This window comes from Pygocentrus nattereri, chromosome 19, assembly GCF_015220715.1.
Source record: "Pygocentrus nattereri isolate fPygNat1 chromosome 19, fPygNat1.pri, whole genome shotgun sequence".
In the NCBI taxonomy this organism is placed as follows: Eukaryota; Metazoa; Chordata; class Actinopteri; order Characiformes; family Serrasalmidae; genus Pygocentrus; species Pygocentrus nattereri.
The window spans coordinates 18,784,553-18,804,911 of NC_051229.1; the positions used below are offsets into that span (position 1 = coordinate 18,784,553).

Consider the following 20,359-nt stretch of genomic DNA (forward strand, 5'->3'; position numbering starts at 1 on the left):
CAAGTCCCTGTTGTATAATTTTGCCAGTATCAATATAAGGGACCCAATAAAGGTTTTGACCATACCGTGGGCCCCAGTGTGATCAACCCCCTGCTCCACACCTCCAGTAGTTTTGTCATTGACTGAAAGGATGCCAAAATCCTGCCTTTCGATATGGAACTCAGCACTTGAGTTTGTTGTTGCTTTTGGGTACTTACATTTGCTTCTACTTAATTCATGCATTCATGCATACCAAAGTCACTGAAGCATGCATCATGCATGTGTATGTGTTTTAAAAGCGCTAGCTGCAGGGAATTGCTAATTGGTTATCATCCTTCTCTGGAGGCTGCTGGCTAGCTGTTGGAGGTGTTTAAACCAGCAGTAGGACCTTGATCTCTTTCTGACCGCAAAGAGAATCATGGGTCAGTGGTCAGTGGACACCCCCTAGCAGCTAGATGGCCCACACGGGACCTGCAATCCGTCCTCATCATGCTGATCATGGGAAGAGTGTGTAGTGCCCTTTATCCACAGGAACTATATAAGCACAGCAGGACTGGAACAAGGGAAGCACTATAGAAATTTATGTAGTGTCAGTGTTTTTTACCTCACCGAAATGTGCTTCTGTCATCACTTACAGCAAAACAGCTATGAGTTGAATACAACATGCATTAGTGTAATCACACAGCACATAAAGATTTATGTGTTTTGTGCATAAATTTGTGTCTTACAGCAGGTGGCTAATTTGTCATTATGACAGCCTTATTATCACCCCTATTATCATGAAACGTGTGTTACTAACAGCATTGAGTCCATGTGGCCTGTCCAAGGCAAACTGCATGTAAGAAAATGTATCTGAAAAAGATCTTTCACTGACAGTTTCAAAGATGATAAAACAATATATATTAGTGGACAGTGTCTTGCTGTAAATTAAACAGGTCTCCTGACATTGTATCCTGACATAGATTCATCCTTGGTGTGACCTGACCCTCTCTCTGTGGTTTGAGAATCTTCTGGAGTCAGCTAGCCCAAGCTGGCACCATAAGAGCTGCCGTTGTAGCAGAAAATCTCTTCATAAGGCATGTTTCCACTGAGGTTTCAGAACTTTTTGAGCAACTATCCTGAACAAGAAACACATTCAGTTCTTGAAGAGGTACCTTTCTTGCCAGAATTCCCTATTCTGGGGTGCCAAAATCCTGGTCCTGGAGGTCTACCACCATGCAGAGTTTAGTCCCAACCATAATCAAACATCTGATCCAAATAATCAAGGGCTTCTGAAACATCTGAGTGTTAGAGACAGTTGTGTTGGGTCTAAACTTTCCATGGTAGTGTATCTCCAGGACCAGGATTGAGCACCCCTGCCCTATTCCCTATTCTTACACATGTGGTAGGCTTTTCCGTTCTGAGTTAAAAACTCTTTTTGAATGTCTTCCTAGACACAGATGCTAAGCAAGGTTGGTCTGCCTTCTCTTATAATTGTTAGTTGTCCATTCGTGCCTGCACTGCTGGTACCCACAACAACTTGTTCACATGGGATTTAAAAATTGATGGGTTGACCTAATGGCAGTTGACCCATCACTGACAATGATGTTCAGTGTGACAAGCTTCATCTCAATAGTTTCTGGTCTACAGACACAATCTCCAGCAGGAGCTAAAAAGGTTCCTGGAAATTTGGCTATAGAATTAGCCCTGGTTCAGTGAACACCAGTATCCAGGGTGCTTTTTGGCCCAGGGTTAAAAGAACTTGTTTGCAGAACCTCAGTCAGCACACCTTCCGTGAGGCTTTCAGGATTATGAATGCAAATACATATTTAGTGTTATTTGAAAAAAGAAGAAACGAATTGGCTCTGCTTGAGTGATTAAAGGAATAATACAATAGCAGAAATAATGATGTCCTTGGAGTATCCAGTCAGTGTAGTAACTGCTTCGTGCTGTGCATATTTCCCATCTTTGTGCTTAGATAGTGGTTAGTGGTTAGGGAGATCTATCTGTAAGCATTCGCTCTCTCTCTATAAATCAGGGCAAAGGAGAGGTTTGGTTTTCTGCTTCTCTGCTTTGCTTTGTAAGGAACCATCTTTTGAAAAGCTCTCACGTGCCTCAGCTCTCAATACGTTGCCGCAGGATCCTTGTTTTCTGAAGCGAATGCTGATTTTCAGTGCTATCGACTTGAAATGTGTTTTGAATGAATAGGGAGCGTGAGATCCGTGGAGCGCTCAGGTTCCCTGCTATCCTAAAGGACACTACAGTGAAAAAGATCCTTTACCAAACACATCACAGCTGTGCCGCCGTGTTGATAGGCTGCATCTGAAAGCCTAAAGCGTGTGTTTAGACTCGCTATGTAAGATACGGAGCGCTGACGTCGACTTCCTGTCCCGTGGCGGCAGCCACTTCCTGTCGTGCCCAAGCCATGACAAGTCACTACAGGGAAGTCTTTCATCACGGCTGCCACGGCAACAGCACCACAGGCGAGCACGGAAACTCACCTGCTGTTCCCTTCTCCCTCTGTCGCCTCTCTGCGTTTCATCTCTCTATTTCGCTCTTTCGTCCTCTTCCTTTCACTCTCTTCATTCTTTCTTTATGGAAATGCAGCCTGCTCCTGGTCTTCGAACTCGCACTCTGTTATCAAATGCGGAGAGACACGAGGCAATCCAATTTCCCCTCTTCTTACAGGGAATAGGGCCTTAGAGGAAGCAACCTCATCAAACCCACACTTGCATCGATTACCAGCTCTACATTTTGATTCCGGAAAGACATGCAATCCTTAAACCCTTGATTTCATGATTCTAAAGCATCTAGAAATCTATAAAGCATTTCTGTTTTTGATTCCAACCCTATGGGAAAAGGTGTTAAAGGGCAGTCCTGACAAAGTCATGAATCATGTTTACATCATGGAAGTCAAATAGCTTTCAAAAAGTTGTCAAAGCAAATGGTAAACTCAAGGAAGATGAGTCACCAGCCAGTACCTTCTTTATTAGCGCCAAGCTGGCAAAAATACTCTAAATCTGGTCCTACACTTCATCATTTTTTGCTCAATTTTAACCCTGAATGTTGGGGCGCATTCTGCTGGTCACATAGCAACGCAGACAAGAATTTTGCCTAGCTAGTAGCTAATGAAAACAAACATCAATAATTTGGAGATGAATGTTTCTTATTTGCAGTTTTAACCAATCAACTGGTTTCCTGATACATTTATTCTGCAAGAAGAAACTGTCAAACACTAAAAAGTTGCAAAGCTGAAGTTAGATTCTTGTTCGCCACCTTCTTGGTCGATTTTTCCCGTTTCATCTTAAATGGTTTCACAGTTGCATTCTGGTGCCACATTGCCATTGAAGGTGGAAAAGGAAAATTTGAAAAAGAAGTTGGCGAATGAGAAGCCTTGTAAAAAGTCGAACATTGAGAGACATTTTAAAAGAAACTTTTCCACTTTTGAGGAAAAGTTTCCTGCCGGAGATGCGAGAAAAGCAGCTATAGCTGAGCTAAAGCTTAAAGCAGAGTAAAGCAAGCCTGTGTTTTCATTTAGTTTATATTTTTTTATAAAATACTATATGACTATACCAGGACATTAGCACATACACAGACAGCCAAGATGGTAAAATATTACCTCAGTAAAAATGGACATAAAATGTAGTGGCTCCTGAGGTTGTTTGATTTTTGTCGAAAGAACAAAATGGCTTTTCTTAACATTTGACTTGACGACCCCTGTCCTCGTGAAACTTTAACAACTGCATGAGATTCTATAGGAAAGGCTTTGTCAAGTCAACTTAAAGTCAATTCATGAGCTTTCCCTTTTTAGTTGGCATTTCTCTATTAAGGCTTGAGTACAATGATGGGACATACACAAACAAACACACATACCCTTGTTTGTTTGTTGAAGGACTCTAGAATGTTCTCTTCTCATTCACACTAGTTAATTTTACTTGTAAGTTATTTTTCCGCAAACTGCAAACCTCAGTATGTTTGTGTTTGTGTTTGTCCCAGCTATGTATTCTGGTCTTTAGAGAGGTGGGTGTAGAGCAACTAACAAATATTAATGAATATTAAGTCCTATAATGCAATTACAAGTATTTTACCTGTACTACATTACTTCATTACATGAAAAAGTAATTGTTACTGTAATGTGTACCATGCAACGCAAACACTTAGAAACTTAATAAGTGTATATGTGTTTTCAAGAATGCGCCACAGATGCTATGAAAGAACATATTTGTGGTATGGGCAGGTCAACTCAGAGCTAATCAGCCTTAACATTCAGGTCTTTACCAGTCTAAATTCAGATTGTAAGACTGGAAAGCCTGAGCACGCTTCCCATCCTCAACGGCCAATTATTAGATGAGAGGAGCTGCTCTCCTTATCCACAATCTGTAAGTAAACAAATGCAAATGCATCGTGCAGGAGCTCCAGCGTCCCTCTCTCTCTCTCTCTGCTTCACCACACATGCTCCTTATTCATGAAATAAAGGGTGACTTCATGCCTCCGTGCGCTGCAGAAAACAACCTGGTATAAGGGGGACCAGAAAAAACATCCATGTAGACTATAAAATGAAAGCGGTCATATGGATGGAGGGAGGAAGTGCTGGAGTAGTATCTGCTGATGGCTGCCTATTTTGCATGTTTTTGAAGTATTAAACGCATGGATATCTCTGTTACCATAAAGCTGAGATGGAGCAAGTGTGTGAGGGCTGGTTCCATCAGACTGGTCTAATCCAGCACCGCTGGGCTTATACACACCGGGTTAATGGAGTGACCAATGCTATAAGGACGGTTTAGGGCAGATAAATGTGTTGCTGGATTTAGGCCTTAAACCTCAGCCGCTGCATCTTATCATGTAGTTAAACGCACAAGAGGTGTGTGTGTGTGTGTGTGTGTGTGTGTCTGTGTGTGTGTGTGTGTGTGTGCGCGTGTGCCCGTTGACTGTGTTCTGAGTGACTCTGATAGATGGTGTTAAAATTAAGCTGTATTCACAGACCGTGTTCTGAATATATTGGTCTCATTTTTACACCTCAGGATTAATATCTCTCTTTGTGTCTTTCTCCCTCTCTCTCTCTCCCCCTCTCTCTCTCTCTGTCTCTCTCTGTCTCTCTCTGTCTCTCCCTTGCAGATGACACGGCCCATTCAGGTTAAACCAGCTGACAGCGAGAGTCGTGGAGGTATAGCTAACTCTATTATACTTTGCTCAGCTATTCTCTCTCTCTCTCTCTCTCTCTCTCTCGGTCTCTGTGTCCTTCTTTCTTGGCTTGATATTAACCTTGACTTATGTAATCCTGTTTTGTTGGGTTGGCCTGTCTCTCTATTTCTCTCTTTCTCTCTCTCCACCTCAGGTCTTTTTTCATAGACTTTCTCTGTCGCGCCTCGTCTCTCTCTTTTTTTGTCTCTCACTTAAATAGACAAAGTTTTACTATGTTGCACAAACTATTTGTTTGTTTTGTTAACTTCTCTCTTTCTCTTTTCATTTGCTCTCCCTCTAACCTGGCCTCTCCTTCTTTCTGACATACACTTTCTCTTGAAACCCCCACCTCTCTCTCTCTCTCTCTCTCTCTCTCTCTGATGGCTGATGTGGGTATTCATTTTGACTGAAGTGATTGCGTTATTGAGTGGAGAAGTGTGTGTAGGCCACATCCTGGCCCTGCCAAGTGCATTACCATTAGACTGTAAATTAAAAAGTCATTAGAGGAGAGAGTGTGACTGGGGCCTGGGATTTCACAGCCCTGCCTGCTTTTGTTAAATATACGAGCCTGTCTGAGTGAAAGAGCGAGAGAGGGAGAGAGGGAGAGAGAGAGAGTGCAAAATGTCACCAATAAAATAGTAGGACCTTTGCCAGGATCTTCAACTCTCTCTATCTCGCTCTCTCTCTCTCTCTCACTCACAAACACACACACACACACACACACACAAACACACTCTCTTTCCATGCTTCTGTGAGAGGGTTTCGTGTGTGTGGGTGTGTGGGTGTGTGTTTGTGTGTGTGTGTGTGTGTGTGCGTGTGTTATGGCTGCACAATATATTGTTTATTAATTGTTATTATTTTATGGTCCTTTGCAATACTGAAAGGACTGTAAAATAGTGGTGGGCAATATGGTACAATTCTAATATCACTGTACTTCAACTTTAAGACATTAAGACATTTTCACAACATTGTGACAAAACATGATGTGCATCTTGATATTTAGTTTTTCTAATACTTGGACAGTCAAAAAATAATAAATGGGCAACATTCAAAAAATACTATCACAATCTATACAATCATTTTATTCAGTGTTCAACATGCAGCACTGCAATCAGTCCAGTTAAACAGCACCTATTATGCAGTCTGTGTAGTAAAATATGCAGTTGGTCAGTGTTCTTTAAGTAATGACAATATCCACGATATACTCAGGAAAGCATATTGTGAAGAAATTTAACAATTTATTACAGTAACAATACATTATTATATTGCACCCTTACTGTAATATGTAAATAAGCCTCTAGCCATTCACACTGTTTTTACTGTGCTATGAGCGTCCTGAGCCAATCACAGAGTGCTTTCTTATGAAAAAGGCATTCAAGGGTTCTTTAAGAGTAAAGGCTGTGGTTCTTAAGAGAGCCATGACAAATTAAGTATCATATGAATGTATAAATGGTTCTTTGCCTGGTTACATGTGAAGGAGAACATGTTTTATACAATTATTTTATTAAATAACTTTTTCAAAACAGTTCTGTGTAGCATCAAATACAGTTATGCTATTGGTACATGTCACAGAACACATGATATATATCTTTTCACACCACTAACAAAAGAACAGACAGTAATTTGAATGTATTTCACAATTTAAACTGAAAAACAGGCATCAAAACATAAACATAATGCTTCAGCAGTCACAGTTTGCTGTGATGTGCTATTTTTCATGCACAATATGACCGAAACTATGCAGAAATAAGAAAATTAATAAGAGTTTTTATTGGTTAATTGAAGAACAGAATAAAGAACATCAGCTTTCTGTGATTTAATCTTATTTGGAGCTTATTTTCATTTTCCACCACAATGGAAAAAGGACGTATATTTTGTCGTATATTTTGTTTTTCTGTGTTTGTTTTTCATGACATGCTGTAATGAGCTTCAGTAGAAACAGCAGTTTGATGTGGAGTAGAAGCAGCTTGTGAAATGTTTTATAATTAGGTGATAATACAGTGTGGAGATATAATGCTTATTAAGGGAAAAGAAGAACAAACAGTGCTTTACTGTACCATCATATTGTGTATGTGTTTGAGTCAGTCAGGCTGGAGAAGTCTCTTAGCACCTCTCCCCACACACACGCACACACACACACACACACACACACACACACACACACACAGACATTGATTTAATTTCACATCCAACCAGAGTGACCGATTCACTGGATATGAAGACCCTGCATGTGTATATGTGTGCGCACCACTGCGCCAAGCGTGTCGATGAGAGTGTAAGTGTGTTGCTTCCCCACTCCAGTACAGCACAAGCCAAGCTCTCCACACACCTCTCCACTGTCCACTTCCATTCTGACCAGTTCACCCCGCTTCCCACCTTTCTCTCTCAATAGCTGCAACAACACTGATCTGTCCACTCCCTCTTCTTACTTCTAACACAAGCATAGCTTTATACTATGCTCAATGCATAATTTGATTATTTTTTTCCTGTAACTGCACCTCTATCAGTAGAATGCACTCAAATGAGTCTTAATTTTGCTTAACCTAAAACTGGAGGTCATTCTATTCGAGTGCCTGTAGGCTAGCTAATTTAGCTAAAGTAAGCTAATGTTAAGGGTGAACTATTGGGCTAAGATGGGTGAGGTAATTAGCTGTCTGGCTAAATAGCTACTGTGATCTTTTACCATTTTAGTTTTGTCTCTCTAGAATAATGAACATCACAGCTCTTTATTAAACCTAAAGCTCTAGTTCATATGTGCTATTGCAGGGGCCTATTAGCTGGCTAATTTAGCTATTGTCATTACAAGCCCAACAGCTCTGCATTCATTTTAAAAATGTACCCCACAGCTAACATTCAAGGTAAGCTAATAAGTTAAGTGATACTTTTTAAATCCCACAAGCAGGGAAATTCCACCTCCACATTTAACCTGTGAAGTGAAACACCACACACACACACACACACACAAAATAGTGAATACACACACGCTAGGGGGCAGTGAGCACACTTGCCCAGAGCGGTGGGCAGCCCTATCCACAGTGTCTGGGGAGCAATTGGGGGTTAGGTGTCTTGCTCAAGGACACCTCATTCATGGATTGTCACTGCTGGGGATTGAACCGGCAACCTTCCGGTCACAGGGCCAGTTCCCTAACCTCCAGCCCCGCTTAATAGGCTGCTTAATAGGCTAAGCAGCTGGCTGGCTAAGTAATCTTAGCTAAATAGTTCTTGTGTTCTTTCACAATTTAATAATAATTAAACAATAGCTCTTAAGTCATCATAGAACTGTAGCTCATTTATAGATTTATAGCTCAGGGCCCTGTTTGGTGGCTAATTCAGTTAGAAGCTTCCATGTAAGCTATTGTGCTAAGCAGTTAGCTGGCTCCCTGATTAAGCTTACTCCTGTAGCTGTTGCGTTTATTTTTATTATTTTATTTAAACTATTGTCACTTTAGTGTGTTGTTGTAAAATTACCAAGCTCTGTAATAAGCTCCAATGTTCTATTGTGTATGCCTTGCTAAATTTCCGCTAACATTCAAGGTATGCTAATGGGCTTGTTACAATAGAAGAACCCTGTTCGGTGCTATATAGAACCCTTTTCTTTCTAGTTCTACGTAGAACCATCTATAGCACGTCCTCCATTAATCTGAAGATGCCCTTTGTGATGCAAAGGACCATTTAAGCATGCAAAGGGGTCTTTGAGTTTGGTTCTAAATAGAACCAAAAAACACTTGAAGAACCATCTTTTTAAGTGTGCATTAGAAAGAAAAACACATTCGGTTTTAATCTTAGTAGTTTAATGGTCCTTTTTCAGCAGGGTATCACCACAGTAACAGTGCACTTACTTCAGTACTTTTTCCATCTCTGCCTCCTACTGACCTCACAGAACCCAAATCTGCTTTCATATCTTTTATGAACTATAGCGTTAGCAGATTCAGATCAGGGATTGAGCTGCTAACATGCAGCAAAGGGGCTTGACTGTGATTTGCTGAACACTGCAGTTAAGGCGGCATCTCTTGGGGCTGCAACTCATTTCAGATGTACTTAAGCGTCCACTGTGAAATACAAAGAATCCGAGCTTTTTATACATATTTCTTATAGTCTGCAGGAAAGTAAAAACATCTCTTATCTACTGTAATTGAAATGCTACCCTTGAAACGTGGATCAATGGAATAATGTAGCTTCTACAAGGGCACCTTCAGCACAGGGGAACAAGTAAAGAATCTCCAAAGTGTTTACTCAGATCCATAGAAGCTCCCCTTTAGAAGACATACACACAGTAAACAAAGTCATTCAGAGGGTTTTGATGTAAAATGGTTCACTGTAGAGAAACTTACTGACTCAGATTTCCTTAAAGTGGTGGTGATAGGAACACACAATGTCACAATGTCTACAACTCAAATATAGCCATTTTATTCACTATCCCCTTATGATTTTTTAAGTATTGTTAACATTGGTAAAAAGATGGTAAATCTGAAAAAAAAAAGTTTTGAAAAATGGTAAATAATACCCTGAAGGAGAAATTATGTTTCGTCTCATTTCTAAAGGCCGCATTTCTTGGAAAAATATATTTTCTGCACATACTTAAAGAAAACAGTTTGGTGTGGCGTAGACAGTGTTTCAAAATCTACCATTCGTCGCCCAGTACATACGATCCATATGTGGGAATTTTGGAATTTTTTCCCAATTTTCTCCACAGTTTAATCATCTCCAATTCTACCCATTAATTAAGACTTCCCCAATCATGCAATACAACCAGCACTAGGAGCGTTGGTTAGCACAGGCTTCCTCTGAGACCTGTGAAGCCAGCTACTGCACCTTTTGAACTGCTGTTCAAGCAATGTTGTTCAAGATTTGTTACTGTGACTAGCATCATGTTGAGTGATTGATGGAGATGGGAGGACATCCTACCCACCCAGAGAGCAAGGCTAATTGTGCTCTCTTGGACTCCCAGCCACAGATGGCTGTAGCATCACCAAGGATCAAATTTTTTTATCCACTATTTCTGTGATATCATGGAAAACAAACCATATATATATATATATATATATATGTGTGTGTGTGTGTGTGTGTGTGTGTGTGTGTGTGTGTGTGTGTGTGTGTGTATGATACTGGGCAGCTAATCAGAGCAGAACTCATTTACACAAATCCACCCTAAAGCATAGTAACAAAAACAGCCTGTTTAATTGTAAGTGATAAAGAGAGGTTGAAAAACGTCATGTAAAAATGAATAACAATTAATGTGCAAAAAAATAGTTTTATATATTACACACACTGAGAGCCCATCCCAAGTCACAGCCCTACCCTGGAAGCCCCATGGCCCAAACACTTTCGCAGGGCCAAACTTGCTGTCCTTGCTCTGTCATAAATGATATTTATCCCTTGCCTGCCTCTCTCTCCGCAACACAGGATGCAGCGACGGCTCCGGAATACCAAGTGCTTCTCGGTAGACCAAACAAAAGAGGCCTCTCTACGCGCGTCTCAGACTCGCAGCATTGACAGCCGAAGAGAGACGGCCATTTAAAGGGGCTTTTGTGTATTTTGATGTCTTATTCTGGCAAAAAGGTCTTGGGGAGAAGCATTGTGGGTAGAGCTGGGGAACTTGGGTGAATGTGGTTGATGAAGAGGTTTGCTGCAATCAACTTAAGTGACCTCTTAATTGAAGTGGCTATGGACTAGCACAAAGACGCGCACATGCGCGCACACGGTTACATAAGCATGTATCATATCCACCTACATTGCAGGCGCACACTTAAATGACCTCTGAGAGAGATGGATGGACACAGGCTTCTTTGGATTTAACTGTGTGTGAGGCTTTGGTATTAGCACCAGCAGCATTTAGTGTTGCAGTGTTAATGTAATGCTCGCACTGAGATTAATTCTACACAATAAGGTTTCCATGCAACTTTAGTTGCTTGAAACTTACATGAAACTAAATTGCACTTTAAATGTATAATGTAAAGCGTCCTGCAACTTACCGCAACAGTTGCATGCATCTCAACATTTTGGATCAAAGTTTAATGAAACAGCCAATCAAAAGGCTCTTAACGCATCATGTGATCATAGCAACATTTCAAGCAATTTACTGGGACAATGGACTAGACATTGAAACCTGAGACATTGATCCTGGCTGACTTTATGTAGTTTTTTATCTTGTCAGATTCCTGAACTATGATATCAAACAAATGTGAGTTTTTGGAAGCTAACGTTTCTCTTAGCAGATGACTTTATTAACCAACATTAACAGCTCTTTAAACAAAGGCTTGTCCCACTGTTTATTCATCTGAAACCTGCTGTTCCTGTGATCTACGTAGGTAGGTTTTAATATTCTCCTCTTTTGATGCCCCCTCATTGTCCACAGAGCTCAGACTCTTTTGGGATGCAAATGATAAAAAGCATCATAGGAGAGTAGACCAAGACTTCCTGGACAGAATGAATGAGACATTAAGTACAACCATTACGACTATTTGAACATTCCTTTTCAAAGACAGCACAAACACAACATTTAAGGACATGTAAGGAACCCTAAATAGAGATATAAAAAAACGAGGGCAAAAAAAATGCTGCAAATATGTAAACAATGCCACACAGATGAGTTTATATAGTGAACATATTATGGTGTACCAAAAATGCAAGCTGCTAATATGACTCAATAGTAAAGTAGTCAAATGTGTTGCATGCAATTTTGATTGTTTTTGAATTGCTGCGTGTGTGTAACTGTCAAGTTGCAAAGAAATGATGTTGCAGGCAAGTCACAACACGCATCTAGATGCATGAAAGTATCACTGTTCAGCTTTAGCCTGAAGGTTTTCAGTTAAAGTGTTCTCATTACACCAACACAGAGGCAGGTCTTATAAGGCAGTGTTAACTATGCTAACTTAAGAACAGGGAATAGCTGGTACTGAGGCTTATTTTTAGAGGCTTTAGCCTCAGAGTAATGAAGCGTTTCAATGAAAATGCTAGCATTAGCTTTGGATTAATGAAGCATTTCAATGTGTTTGCATTATACCAGCACTGAGGCTGGCCTTATCTGGCTTTTACATGAAAGTGTTAGCATTGTGCTAACTATAAAACAGGCGATTGAATCCACACACATTAAAAGAGACACTCCAGCCAAAATGAAAAGTTTAACCATAACTACATCTGTTGTAAACATACCTACTCGCATCTCACAGTAGGGCCATAATAGCCTCTAGAGTCTTACTGTCTGGTTTAAACACTAAAGTAACCCCTTCTTATGACATAGTAGGAACATTTGAAATGCTGCTTTAGTGTGCAATTCTGTTTGAAATGCTAATGCTGTATTGGCTGTATTTTTTAACCTATAGATCAGCAACTAGGCTAGCCGTCAGGATTGGTTGAGCACCATATGGATTCTCTGAAATATTTGCTTAATACATGCTGGGTGTTGTAGTGAGAGAACATTGATGAATAAAAACATGAAAACAAAATAAAACCATGAATTGTGTCAGACTGACGAGACTACTAATGAATACTGCTTAACACAACAAATAACACATTAAAATCTAGTTGTGGCTGGAATGCCGCTTTAAGCTCTCTGCTCATGTTGCTACCCAATTACATGTAAGCAGATTGCCTCACAGTTTAAGCAGAAGCAATTGTCTCAGAATGGTTGAGATGATGGCAGTTACAAGATGAGCCAAAAGTAATCCACTCTAATAAATGAATGGATGAAGAACGGTATCTGTTTAGCAGTTTGCTGCTTTGCAAATTACTTTTGCTGATGGTAGTTTTAACTATTAGTTGACGGTAAGCTAACCATGAATCCTCCTTTTGGGAGTAACAAAACTGCTAACAGCTATATCTCAGAAGTTGTTATACCTCCATGTGTCCACATGTAGTGGATGAAGTGATTGTGTTCAGTCTTTTTTCTGTCATAATTTCACCTCTCTGGTATGAAAGTGTCCTGAAATGTGTCACTAAAGCACCTTTATTGGTGTAGTTGGGAGATGTGCATCCATATGGCCTACATTTTACTATAAAATATTTAGTTTGTTTCTTACATATTCATTAAATCCCCTTTTGCCTCAGGCTCATGTTCATAGTCAGTATTGATCTGATGTATGTAGTCAGTGTGTACTTAATCCGCAAAGAGATAGCTTTGTTAAGAGCTAAAGGTTTAGGCATTGGTCATGATGGTTAGTTCACTTCAGAATCGAAGTACAAGTAGGGCAAAACGGAGTGAAAATTCCCTACTAGTGCTCTAGGTCAGGTGAACATGTGAGCACATGTGCAGCACAAAATGTGCCACAATGCGACGCCAATAGCCGCTCACAATGTGCCTGAAAAATGTTCGGTTAACATTCAGTTAACCTCTTAAATGGCCAGGGCCCACTGCTCGGCAAAAGTTTTATTAGACACTTCTAAACCCTAAGAATATCTCAGCCAGTTTGCACTGAAGTCCCTGAGTTTGCTGAATATTAAGCTTTAGTAAGCCTGGGATTTTAAGGGGTTAACATTTGGTTAACATTGTGAGTTAAACAGGCTGTTTTTGTTGCTGTGCAGCATGGGCTAAATTACTCCTTACAGCTTTAATATGAATGGACAGAATTAAACTGATGTGGGCTGAATAGGCAGGTGTATGTAAATAGGTGTCACAGAAGCAGTCATTTCAAAACGAGTTGTTTTCACATGATAGTTTCCATCCTGCCAGCCCAAAGAGCAAGAGTAATTTCCTTGTTAAACCAAGGCCATGAATGGCTGTGGTATCTATGGGATCGCAATCTCTCGATGATAGGGCTGGACTGTATCAGCCACACTTCTAATATATCCATCCACTTTCTGCGTGATCCTCCCGCGTTTTGAGAAATGTATTTTTAAAAACATGTGACCCATAAACTGCATGTTTAGGCTTGTGCACTAGTTTCCTATATAATACACAGGCAGATCCATCTAATTTGAAACCGTACTCTTTCAACCAGGTTTCTATGACAGACTTGCTTAATGTGGAGAATTCTTGGGGTATTTTAGCTGGAATATGCTAATGTGACTAACAATGAATGGAAGTCGTTGGGGCTTGAAAATGATTAGTTAGCATTAGCTTTTTGTGCTGTTATCTGTACATTCATTGATAGCCTTAATAGCATTAGTTGTGGGGAACCCTCAATGGGCCCTGTGATTTCTGTGAAATAAAAAATATGTCATTAAAAATGATTCAGTCTGGATTTTTTTCCCTGTGGTGTCTAGGTAGATACAGCCAAGAGATTTATCCCATTGGTTAGCGCTTCAGGAGCTGAACTGCAGTACTAATATGTCAGATTACCCACTAACATAATTAGAAACTAACAGTGGAATCAAACACTCATGTTTTGATTTCCAGTGGGGATCAATATTGCAAAAATTGTGAGAAAAAATTGTCACCAGCCTTCTGGAAGTCCTAGATACATCACTAACTGTGAGTATGAGCAGTAGCATTTCAAATGCATTTCAGTCAGACGGAAAACAATGAAAGCTCTATGTTAGGGCTCTAAAAGAGTCACTGTAAATCTGCTATACTGTAAAGTGTATGTTAATATATCTGTTATAAGACTTCAAAGCTTTAAGAGTCAGACCAAAAATTTTCATGTGGATCACTGTTAGTTTAGCGCTACAGTCCTGTGTGCTAGCAGAAATGAGCATCGCTGTAGAGTTTTTTCTTTTCCTCATTTTTGGCTGAGTTTTTTACTTTCGGTCCAAACTGAAGACCTAGCTCTAGTAATCATGGTGCACTGCTGATTTTTAGCTGTGCTAGGCTGTATTCTGTAATGTAGTGTGGCTCAAACTTATATTAGATACTTAAAAATCATATGGAACCTTTTTCCCCAACTTTACACAGCAAACTTAAAGCTCAAAAGGGCGAGCACAAGGACACACGTGCGCTAGGCCAGAATCTGAACATGCCGCTAGGCTAGCAGCCAGAGAGTATGGTCTTGAACCAGGTTGTTACCATAATCTCTGTGGTGATCTCTCTGATCCTTGCTGATAACAACTTGCCGTTTCTGTATTGCCCTTGAGCAAAGCGCTTAACCCAAGCTGCAGCTCTGGGAACATCTCTGCAGTTAGCAATTAGAAGTTAGCGGCTAAATCGAAGTGTTGTTGCAGGAGGAGTTCTGAACTTTCTCTTTTTAAACATAGACCATTAGAGTTGTATACTTGGACTGTGTGCAGACATATGTTTCTCGATCAGCAATCAGTACTCTTGGTTCAATATTAGCATATTAGCAGAAAGAGCCATTACAGTTTGACCTTTCCTTGTGGTGCTGATCGTTAGCGCAATGCCTCATACATTAAAAAGCCTGCCTGACTCTCTATGCTTATAAAAGACAATAGCATTGATTAGATTCATAATGGATGTATTCATTTAAGATGGGTGGAGGTTTGCATTAACCATGCTTGCAGTGAGGTAGTGTGCATTGGGGGTGTGTGTGTGTGTGTGTGTGTGGCAGTATTATATGGAACCTTTGTTGCCAGCTTGCCGGGGTCATTGTGTCTACAGTGAAATTACTGCAATCACTCCAACCTGGAAACACCCACTTATAATCAGCATGGCTTATCCTCTGAGGTCAGAGACAATGGCAGCCAAGGTTGCCAGATTGAACTTGTTTTAATGGCCCAATCAAAGCTGGATAATCGCTACAGTTTGCCTGAAAGAACACTTGAGACACCTTTAACAAAGCTATAGTTATCCATTTCAGTGGTATCCTACTGCAGCCTATTTTAAAGAGCTCACATCACAGAAAGCCTAATTCATTATTTTAATTATTCTTATGGGCATATATGGAAATTAAGCTGGAAAAGCGTTCAGGATACGTTCAGTTAATCAGAAGTATGCTTGAAATCTGAAAAGTACTGTACAGCTTCATTTGCTTGTCAAGTATCTCACAAGATTGTACGTGACTTACGTGTCGAACCACGACTTGTAAATTTAGAATTAACCACCATCTCCGATGTGTGAGCACCGAGGAGCGGACCGCTGAGCAGAGTGAGTCATTCACCATGAGGGAGAGAATTAGAGAGATATCGCTAGCTTAAAAACAAGCTCAGATCTGGCAACCCTCAGCTGTTCCCATTTTTATACCATTCTCTTAGATCCTTTTTTCCAGAGAAGCTAAGAAAAAAAGAAAGAGAGAGAAGTGGAGAGCGAGAGAGTGAGAAAGAAAGAAAATGGGACTGGTAAACATAGAGAACGAGCTGGAGAACAAAAGACAGAGCTAGATAGAGAGAAAGAGCTGGAGAGAAAGCAAGAAAGAAGGAGCTAAAGAGGAAGAACGGGAGCACAAGGCAATGAGATAGAAACAGAGAAAGGGTGAGTGAAAGAGTTAAAGAAAAAGGAAAAAGAAAGATGGTGGGAGAACAAGAAAGAGTGAGAGCTACAGAGAAAGAAAGAAAGAGAAAGACAAAAAGTCAGAGAAAGAGAGAGAGAGAGCTGGTGAGAGTGAGACAGAGCGAGAGGTTGATGAAGAAGGAGAGAGAAATGGTTGGACAGAGGCTGTTGAGTCTGTGGCTTGTGTGTGTGTTCTCAAACACGATCTACATCAAAGTGCGATTTTGTTCTGCCTCTTTTTCTGGCTCTTCCACTGGCTGGCCTGGGCCCAACATTTGATTTTCTGCCCCAGTTTTTCTCCGCTCTCCTCTCTCTTCCTTTCTTTCTGTCCAGGCTCAGCTCAATTGTATACCAGGAATACCCGAGACAGAGCAGTTTTGCCTTTTTAGCTTTATTTCATAAATGTAACTCCAATTCTTTCACCCCATTTGAAATGCCAACTGCCATCACATTGTGTGAATGTTTCGTGATGAACAGGCCAATAGGAATGCCCCAGAATAACTTAAATATAATTTAAATATATAAAATCTCATTATGGTACCTCACAACTTAAGAACGTGAGAGATGCTAGTGTAGAAAGGCCAGTTTTTGAGTATGCTGCAGCAGCTTGGGTAAACACAGCTTAGAAAGACCAAAGCCTCAGTGATCTGCATTTCTGAGGCACAGCGTTCAGAGAAATTTCACAACAGACATTTTTTAATGAATAATTTTCTGTGTTTATATGTGATAAAGCAGAAATTTGCTAACGGTTGCAGTTGCTAAAGAATATTATATGTAAGGTGAGTTAATCCTCTCTGTTGTTTCTTAGCTCAGTGCAATCATAGAGACATTGTGGAAAAAAAACAGTAGAAATGCGAGAACACTTCTCAACCAGATCACAAATCTATGATCAATTCACAACAACTGAATTTTTAGCAATGCGCCATTTACTACATTAACTAAATCTGAGGGTCTAGGGTGGGGGGCAGTTGTGGGCTGGAGGTTAGGGAACTGGCCCTGTGACCGGAAGGTTGCTGGTTTGATCCCCAGCACTGACAGTACATGACTAAGGTGTCCTTGAGAAAGACACCTAACCCCCAACTGCTGCCCAGGCACCATGGATAGTGCTGCCCACCGCTCCGGGCAAGTGTGCTCACTGCCCCCTAGTGTGTGTGCTCACTGGTATGTATGTGGTGTTTCACTTCATGGATGGGTTAAATGCGGAGGTGAAATTTCCCCATTGTGAGACTAATAAGTATCAAGCTCTGACTGGATTGTTATGCTGCTGTCATAGTCTATCCAGTGTACTGATTGATGATGTAGGAACCCAGTTTTGTTTAAAATGAGAGCTTATTTTCTTAACAACTAGACTGAAAGTCAGCAGCCTAAACAGGCTAAAAGACAGCCGACAGGCTAAATTGCTCCTCCATTAATATTCAGTGTTAGGCTCTGAACTATAAACTGAATGAGTCACTGTGAAAGTGCAAAATGAAAGTAAAGCATATGCTACTTGAATGTTTTACATGTTTCAAATGTGGTTAGATTAGACACGTTATAAAGGAGGAGACCGGACAGTGGTTGATATGAATATGGAAGCTCATGATGCTCAACATGGCGTCTGTTTGTGGAGAAAGTCTGGCCCTTCAACAAAATTAGCAAATCAGCTTCCCTCATGGTCAAGATCTGCACAAGTGCAGTAGCCAGATCAACCCAAAAAAGCATGTGTTTAGTGTATTACTGAGCCACATGCTACAAACTGTTTATGAGGTTTTTATCAAATTTTACCAGTGATTTCAAACGTGCTTTTGAAATTTGACCTTCTGTTTCTGTTTTGGTCTCTCTATTCAAAGAGATAGGAGTCTGGTCTCGTATGGCTGGAGTAGCTGCCTGGCAGCGATGCAAGGATGGCTGCTGAGTGAACAGACCTTTCTATAAGGAATATAAAGGGTTAGAGCTGCCTTAAGTAGCATTAAATGAGAACATATCACTGCTATCAGAGGAAAACCCTGTATCTCCAAAATAGTCATTTTACAGGAGAAGGAAAAAACATACTTTACAGTAATGATTTTTTTAATGTAAGTCAATGGAACCAGACTTTTTGCCCAAGTAATTTGGTTTGGGCTATGATACACACAATGTAAAGGGGAAAAGGTATTTTTAAATGTCAAAAACTTAAAAACAACAAAAAATAAAGATAAAAGGTTTTGTTCCGACAGCAGTGATGTGCTAAAATGCATGAAATTGCGTTGAGGCGATAGCAGAAATTAGCATTACTGTTGTGGTGGTAGTTTGGTGAGCAAAAACTACTTAAAAGGCGAAGGTTTCTATATAAAATAGTGCTATATTATAATATTTTCATTATTTCCTCTTTCAAAAGTCCATAGTTGCTTGGCAGCAATGCAGTACTCCAAGTTAACTACATTTCTTGGTGCAAGAATTGTTCATTACAATGATTATTAATTCTAATTTGAATTATTAATTGAAAAAATTTTTTTATTACATTTTATGTTTGATTTTATTCAAGCAAAAAGCCACTTGAGGCTGTGCATTACAGTTTTACCACAGTAAAAGCTTCATCAATATGCAATGTGAAGTAAAAAATCTAAAAATCATGGCTAAAAAGGCTTTCAATTTCCATTTGTAGCAATCATCCAGAAGAGCCATAAAGTCCCAGATTAAACCCTGGGCCAGATTAACCAGAGAGATCATGGAAAACATATATTAATCCTATATTTTAGTATGTGTACTATTTTGAACTCTTCATAGTCCATATCTAAAAAACTGGCTCCCTGATTGGGGCTTTAAGTAGATGTAATGTGCATTTCAGAAAGTTATTCTGTACCAAGACATTTAATCTAACAATTAAATCAGTGCCATCATAAGGAGCTTTAGATGTAAGATACACCAGTAAGATATCTGTCCATCAAACTGTCCCTAAAGCAATTTTAAATAAGTGTTTTTGAAATAAGGCCTCTGTCTGCAGTACATATTCACTGAGTCACTGACAAACAGACTGCAGCGACTTCCATGCTGTTTCAGCAGAGTTACATCACCATAACCTAGTGCGGAGAAGAAAGTTGGCTGGACAATTGATTTCCTGCTTTCAAATGTAAAACATGACCTTTAGAAAAAGGCTTCTTCCTGCTTTGCCTTCCACGATATGAGTTTTAAATAAACATTTTTCAGCAAATAGCAAGATCTTTGTAGAAACCGACTTGCTCTGTACAAGGTCCATTTAAAATCTAAATAGACAAACTTAACTTCATTGCCAAGACAGAGGAACAAAAACATGAAGAATAAATAATTTAGTGTTTTCCTTTTTTGAATCCACTAGTTTACATATTACTGATTGCACAATAAACACATTCTTAAAGTTAAATCTAAATACTAAATCTCAAATGATTTACATCACAATATAAGTGAAATGAACTGGCAAATAGTTTACAAAGTACTATCTAGACAAAAAACAAGTAAATAATAGCAAATGAACTGAAGAAATTTTCAAGAATTTATGACAAGTAAGTTCATATAGACATTTCATTTAAATTGCAATGGAGCTCAATGTTGACAGCAGGAAAAAGCATCACAAAAAGTCTACATACAGCAGAAACATTGTGTTTGTGCTTGGTTGTTCTTTGTGTTCATGTAAAAATAATTTTTTTACAGAAAAACATTGTTAATGCTGATTAAATAACAGTTCTAACGTTTGGATTGATTACTTAATAATAATTAATAATCAGAGATCATTTAAAATTCATCCCGATATCTTATGGCAAATCCCAACATGAAAAATATTGATTATTTCAGTTATTCTGTGTTGTTGCATGAATAAAGTATCTTGTAAAATTCGAATGGTCAGAAGGACCTTTAGCCACTCCAGTAATTATGAAATTCTGGCCTTTTAACTGGTAGAACAAATTGAAC

At 39.6% G+C, this 20,359-nt stretch overlaps 1 protein-coding gene across 1 annotated transcript in view; it reads left to right on the plus strand.

Moving 5' to 3' along the window:
• The window catches only part of LOC108444550 (CUGBP Elav-like family member 5), a 225,685-nt gene that overhangs the window by 104,766 nt on the left and 100,560 nt on the right, over positions 1 to 20,359 (plus strand). Inside the window, exon 3 of the mRNA XM_017725772.2 lies at positions 5,074 to 5,122. Coding sequence (XP_017581261.2) covers positions 5,074 to 5,122 — 49 coding nt within the window. The remainder of the gene's footprint in view (positions 1 to 5,073; positions 5,123 to 20,359) is intronic.